General features: G+C 28.2%; 3 protein-coding genes across 3 annotated transcripts in view; 2 read left to right on the plus strand and 1 right to left on the minus strand.

The window, feature by feature from the left end:
* The window catches only part of LOC108579017 (probable RNA helicase armi), a 5,085-nt gene extending 3,581 nt beyond the window's left edge, over nt 1–1,504 (plus strand). The window contains exons 5-7 of the mRNA XM_017942444.1: nt 125–694; nt 786–1,031; nt 1,110–1,504. Of these exons, the coding sequence (XP_017797933.1) occupies nt 125–694; nt 786–1,031; nt 1,110–1,499 (1,206 nt within the window). The 3' untranslated portion in view covers nt 1,500–1,504. The remainder of the gene's footprint in view (nt 1–124; nt 695–785; nt 1,032–1,109) is intronic.
* Nucleotides 1,505–2,085: 581 nt separating this feature from the next.
* On the minus strand, nt 2,086–4,592 carry LOC108579019 (eukaryotic translation initiation factor 3 subunit E). Its single transcript, XM_017942446.1, has 9 exons — nt 4,503–4,592; nt 4,320–4,436; nt 4,086–4,247; nt 3,871–3,993; nt 3,555–3,787; nt 3,355–3,472; nt 3,047–3,258; nt 2,724–2,961; nt 2,086–2,226 (listed from the first exon to the last, which is right to left on the minus strand). The coding sequence occupies exons 1-9, from the start codon at nt 4,590–4,592 to the stop codon at nt 2,197–2,199; spliced, it is 1,323 nt and encodes a 440-aa protein (XP_017797935.1). The 3' UTR covers nt 2,086–2,196.
* Nucleotides 4,593–5,097: 505 nt separating this feature from the next.
* Nucleotides 5,098–6,893, plus strand: part of LOC108579022 (zinc finger CCCH domain-containing protein 15 homolog) — a 2,261-nt gene continuing 465 nt past the window's right edge. The window contains exons 1-6 of the mRNA XM_017942448.1: nt 5,098–5,133; nt 5,263–5,485; nt 5,618–5,825; nt 6,006–6,244; nt 6,342–6,545; nt 6,666–6,845. Coding sequence (XP_017797937.1) covers nt 5,417–5,485; nt 5,618–5,825; nt 6,006–6,244; nt 6,342–6,545; nt 6,666–6,845 — 900 coding nt within the window. The 5' untranslated portion in view covers nt 5,098–5,133; nt 5,263–5,416. The remainder of the gene's footprint in view (nt 5,134–5,262; nt 5,486–5,617; nt 5,826–6,005; nt 6,245–6,341; nt 6,546–6,665; nt 6,846–6,893) is intronic.

A 6,893-nucleotide genomic window follows, 5' to 3' on the forward strand; every position in this document is an offset into this window, starting at 1 on the left:
CAACATTATATTTTAATTCTGTTATATACATATTATTTTGTTTAAAACCTAATTATTATGATAGGAATATAAACTAATTTTTTTAAATATCATTTATGGAAATTTAACTACTTTTTTTTTATAGGTGCGGCTTATAGCTTATCATTATTTAGGTAGTGATTCTATACCTAATAAACTATTACCCTACTGTGCAACTGCAGAATTAGCAGACGAAACGACAATTGAGAAAACAAAGTATAACGGAGTAGGACCAAGATTAAATTGTACTATGAACGTACTTGGTCGCCATAGAATTACAATTGGTACTTGTATTTCTCTGGGAATATTATACAATATGGGTTTTCCTCGTGGTCATTTTTCACATGTACTAGTTGATGAAGCTGGCCAAGCAACAGAACCAGAAATCATGATTCCACTTAATTTTATTCACTCTGATTACGGGCAAGTAGTTCTTGCGGGAGATCCGTTGCAACTTGGACCAGTTGTACAAAGTAGAATAGCAAAGAATTTTGGTTTAGACGAATCGTTTTTATCGAGATTACTACGACATTTTCCTTACCAAAGAGATCCTAATGGTTTTGAAGCACAGTATGATTCCCGACTTGTCACAAAGCTTGTTATAAATTATCGCAGTTTGCCAGAAATACTCGAACTATCAAGTTCATTGTTTTATGATTCTGAATTAGTAACACAGGTATGTTTATTTATGCCATAAGTATTTTATTTCTCATATTTAATGTTTCAAGGTATCTTGTAAAAAAAAAGTATATAATTAATGTTTCCAGGTATCTTGTAAAAAAAGTAAAGAAGCAAGACTTTTACAAACATTAGCTGCTGAACTACCAAAAAGGAAAAATTCTCCACCAGCTATGATTTTTCATGGTGTAAATGGGGAGAATTGTAAAGATAATGATAGTCCAAGTTGGTATAATCTCGAAGAAGCAACGCAAGTTTATCTTTATCTGTTAAAGCTATATAAATGTGGTCTTTCGCCTGATGACATTGGAATTATAACACCTTATCAAAAACAGGTAAAATGGTTGAATACAATTTGTTAAAAAATATTTATAAAATCGTTTTACACATTATTCATTTATTGTTTAACGTAGGTTATTCAAATTCGAGAGTTACTTATGGAGTTAGATGTGGAATTACCAAAAATTAGTAGCGTTGAAGGATTCCAGGGTCAAGAGAGAAATGTCATCATCATTTCAGCCGTACGATCTTCAATTAATTTTGTAAATGAAGATATCAAACACTCTCTTGGATTTGTTGCTTGTCCCCGAAGACTTAATGTTGCAATTACTCGTGCCCGTGCTTTAGTTATTATTTTAGGAAACCCTACACTTTTAGCTCAAGATCCATACTGGAGAAGTGTCTTAATATATTGTATCAATCAAGATTCTTATACCGGATGTAGTTTTGGTTTATCTGATATAGAAGATCCTCGAGTAGAATCAAACAATTCTTTTGTCGGTAACGAAATTGACAACTTATGATAATTCGTGACAATATCCATGTTTTTTTTTTTATACGTGTCGCTATATCTCTTACTAAGTCATAAAATAAAGATTTTTCTAGTATACATTACTTCACATTCATACATGTTTTTACAGAGAAATTAATAATATTGTTAATATTATTAAAAAGTACATATTTCAAACTCTATTATTTCTGTATAAATCAATGGAAATTCTTAATATAAAGTGCTTAAAATCTACAAAATTTAACATTAAATCATATTTATAGTTCTTAACTTTTATTTGTTTTTATTGGTTTGATTTATTTAAGTCATTACAAAGTGAACAGTATATTCTTTTAAATTAAATAAAAACCTTTTATTAGAATGTTCGCTTAAAAGTACTCGAAATTAGAAGTATTGAAAAAATACTGAATTATGTTTCTTTTCAACACATTTCTTGTGATGAAATGCGTACATATTACAAAAAGTACAGTTTTTATGTTATAATGTACACATGTATATTTATACAATATTTGTACAAATATATTTTTATTCATGCAATGTATTTTTTTTTTAACAAAAAAAAAGTATGAATAAAAATATATTCGTTTTGCGATATATTTCTGACTTCTTTTTACATACATGGAATTGAATTATTTCAATATCGGATGTTCTGCTTACAGCTTGAGTTAAGTGCCTTTTTTGATAGTATCTCTGCACATCATGTTGTAATGTCACAAGTCCAGATTCCAAGAAGTTTGATACTGTAAAAAACAAAACCATTTGCTATGATGTGTACAGAACAATAAAAATAAAATTACATTCAGAATAAAGAAAGTTCTTTATGATTCTGATTTACACATTTATGGATGATTTGATGAATATATAATACCTTGTACATTGTATAGGATACAATTCAAATACAGTACAATTCTTAGTATGATAGCTTTTTTTTTAAAAAGTTAGTGAGCAAACATTAGTATAATATGGCTCTCCTTTTATTCTCATTATACAAGAGTAAAATGTATGGTATATAATGATATAACTGTTAAAAAACTAATCGTGTAATCGTTAAAAAAGTTTAGTAAAAAATGATTGAGCAATATTTAATTAAATATGTTAATGTAAAGTGTGATTTCTTGATGGAGAGAATCTTAATCATTTTGAGTTAATCAGGTGACTGAAAAGAGGGAAAAAACACTGATGCATGAAAAATGATAGTGAATGATACTGACCTTAATTAGTTCCACATTATACTTACAGGGTCTTGATTTTTAGCTTTCAGTTTGCGTTCAATTAAATTCTCTAACGCTTCGCTGCGAACAATTAAGGTTTCAATTTTTTCAACTAGTTGTTGATATGGTGAAGCAGGTTGTCCACCCATTACAACATGTCCCAATTTACTGTCTATTTTGGCATCTAATCGTGCATTACGGATTAGATTGACAATCCAGCATTCTGCTACATCTGCTTTCATATTAAGCTTTTCTGCAAGCATTCTGTAATACAAAAATATATTAAAAACTTCTGAAAACATGTTTTTTATTATTTAATTATAAAATTAAAAATGTAAAATTATTGTACCCAATACTTATGCATTGATGTATTCTACAAAATGTTTCAAAGATCATTAAACGAGCGTTTTCAACAAATTCACTTAGTAATGCAATCAAGAAAAAGTCATTAAATACAACTGTTTGACATTCTTGCAGTTTTTGTCTGGCTCCATCAAAATCAAAATTGACATATAAATGTTCTAGAAACTCCGTAATGGGATCCCGATACGTATAAGATTCCTGTTAATAAATATTAGAGTTTTACATAATATTTCATTAATTTTTTACTAGTATTTTCTTTAATTTTATAAAATTTCACTAAAACTAACTACAAACCTGTTGTATTACTTTTACAAGATCTTTTAATATAGACCGCCTAGAACGATTAACGATGACAGCAGCCGCTAAATATCTCAATATATGAGGACACATTGTTTGAATAGCATTAAGATAACTGCAAAATAAAAAGTACATAATCTTTACTTCTGGATCATACATAGAATAGTATTTAGTAACATTTGTGAGTATTAACATACTGTGGTCTGTAAAGGAACATTTCTATTATTAAATCTCTGCCCTTTGCATGATTGAAAAATACAAATAAACTCCAATGAATAAGCCATGTTCTTTGTTGTAATACTTGAAGAGAATTTCCTATGACATTGCTATCAATGTATTCTCTTAATTTGTTTACATCTTCTAATGCAGTTTCCCAATTTTGCACTAAGATTTCTGATGCCAGTTTACCCCAAAGTACATTTAAATAATTCTGAAAATTATACATGTTTCACTATAAAAAAAATTTTATAAATTTATGTTACTTCATATGTACTAAATTTATTATAGTCATACCTTATCTGTTGGTGGCATTATAAGCATATAAAAGTATAAATATGATGTAGAAACAGAATAATTGCCACACTCATAACGGTATTTTGCTAACTTCACAAAACTATCCATCATTTCCACTCTGAACTATAAAAATGCAAATAAATTATCATTCTACTGTATATTAAAAATAACTACATAATATTATATTAAAATTTGATGTATTTTATTACACTTACATCAGATTCTTGAGTAAGATAATTGTTTAATGCTTTTGAATCTCGCATATTTTCCATTTTTTTCATAACTTCCTCATTATTCATAAGTGCCACAACAACAGATACATTATTTTGTAAAGTGCCAAGTTCTTGCAGTACGTCTGCACGACGAGCTTTCAATTCCTACAATTTAAAATTCTCTGTTATTCTTGACACTAGCAAACATGTATTTTCGTTTATTACACTTATTCATACCTCTGGCACTTCTAAATTAGGATAAAGCTGTTTTCTAATGTCAATTGTGTAATCTATCATATTTGTCTTGCTAAGAATATCGAGTTTAGCTTGAAGTAACTCATCTTCATCATAAATCTGAAAAGCACAAGTGTATTATAACCAAGCCGTTTGTAGCAAAAATATTTTTTCTTATTCTTGTACCTGTTTGGCAGATAAGAATTCCAAAAGTGGAAAAACTAAATGTCGATCCAGATATTGGCCTATACGTGATGTCAAATCGAATTTCGCCATTTCGTTTCTTTAATGAAATTGAGCGAAAGCGGTTCTAACCACAATCTATGAGTAAAAAAGGAATGGACCACGCTCCACGTTAACGTCAAAGAGTATACAATAGATTGATTGGAAAGCTTCAATCAGAGTAGATAGACTCCATCTTATGTTTCTTTGAATGAGTTAAAATATAATATTTTATTTAAAAGAGAAAAACAACTAAAAGGCACATAAAATTGTGCAAATTTTTTTAATATATTTTTCAATTTTGATCGGATATATAAAATAATTTATAATTATAGGGAAATATGTGTGAGAAAATATTAGACAACTTTTAGTATGTTATATTAACTGTACAATAATATTAAAGCAAAAGAATGAATGAATTAATCACTATTTTCTAGTATATTTAGAAATGAATCTATATAAGATGTTTCAGTTTTGTATTTAGCAGTACATTTATATAAAAATAATATAGGACGTCATATCAAGGAGAAATTTTATAACTATTTGTTTTATAAATATTGAGCACTAAAGTATGACGTCTTTTATATTTAATAAGGTGAATATTTCGAGTATAAAATAACATTTCTAAGTAAAAATTGCATTTTGTTTATTTAAAAAATATATTTAGAAAAACTTGTTCAATCTGTGTGAACACGTTTAATATATGATTTGTTTTCACATATAGAATATGTATTTTATGGCCCATCTTGTTACTACACATTTCCATTTATGAATGCGTGTATGAATTGCTCCATGATGCAGAATTAAATTTCTACTCATTTGGACAGTCTGTTAGATTTTCTGTATTTGACATTTGTAAATACTGAAAAGTGAATGCAATGCCACCCAAAAAGCCAGTTGCTCCTAGCAAAAAAGCGGAGCAGAAGAAAAAAGAAAAAGTTATTGAGGTATTTAAATATGATGATCTTAGATGTCTAACCTTAAAACACCACATTTTATATTTTGAACATGTGTACTCATTAAGATCTATTATTTTTAATGTTTTTAAATCTAAGTAATGCTTCCTCTTTTACTTGTAGGATAAGACTTTTGGTATAAAGAATAAGAAAGGTGCCAAACAACAGAAATTTATTCAGCAAGTAGAGAAGCAGGTAAAATCAGGTGGTGTTAATCCACGGAAATTAGAAGATCCTAATATTAAAAAGCTTGAAAAAGAAAAAAAATTAAAGGAGCAGAAAGAATTAGCTCTCATTTTTAAGCCTGTGCAAACACAAAAAATAGATAAAGGTATTACTTGAGTAAGGTTCTTGCAGAGATCTAGTAAAAAGACAAAATATGAATACCAACAGTTAATAGAATGTATTATATTAGTATTAATTGTCGTTTTCATAACAGTTTTGTGTTTTTTTTCATTATATATAAATATGTAATACAGAATTTAAAATAATAATTCTTTAACTATTATAGGAACTGATCCCAAATCAGTAGTATGTGCATTTTTTAAACAAGGACAATGTACAAAAGGTGATAAATGCAAATTTTCTCACGATTTAAGTGTAGAAAGGAAAGCAGAAAAACGTTCATTATACTGTGATATGAGAGATGATGATAAGGAAACTGATACAATGGATAAATGGGATGAAGATAAATTAAAAGAAGTTGTTGAAAAGAAACATGGCAGTGGTAATCGTCCCACTACAGATATTGTGAGTACATATCTGCAAAACTTTGATATTTATTGTTTGTGTATGCTTTTCTTATATTAAGAAGAAGAAGGAGAAAACAATATCTTTCGAATATTAGATTTGTAAGCATTTCCTGGAAGCAGTGGAAAAATCAAAATATGGTTGGTTTTGGGAATGTCCATCAGGACAAAAATGTATCTACAGGCATGCACTACCACCTGGTTTTGTTCTTAAGAAAGATAAAAAGAAAGAAGATAAAAAGGATGAAATTTCATTAGAAGATTTAATTGAAAAAGAACGAGCCAATTTAGGACCAACTCAGGTATGAATATATCAATGACTAATATTTTATATTAGTATAATATATATACTAAAAAGATTTATTCAAATATTTAATATATTTTTTTCAAAATGTACAGTAATTTATTAAATATGTTAATAGACTAAAATAACATTGGAGACATTCTTAGCATGGAAGAAAAGGAAACTAAAGGAGAAGAAAGAACAAGCATTAAGAGATGAAGAGAAAAAACGAAATGATTACAAAGCTGGTCGCCAAGTTGGCATATCTGGCAGAGAAATGTTTTACTTCAATCCTGATCTCGCAACTGGAGATGGTATTTTCATGATTACTATATTTATATTTATTTATATATGCATTTGTCTCACA

Source organism: Habropoda laboriosa, unplaced genomic scaffold (genome assembly GCF_001263275.1).
Source record: "Habropoda laboriosa isolate 0110345459 unplaced genomic scaffold, ASM126327v1 scaffold78, whole genome shotgun sequence".
NCBI classification, from domain to species: Eukaryota; Metazoa; Arthropoda; class Insecta; order Hymenoptera; family Apidae; genus Habropoda; species Habropoda laboriosa.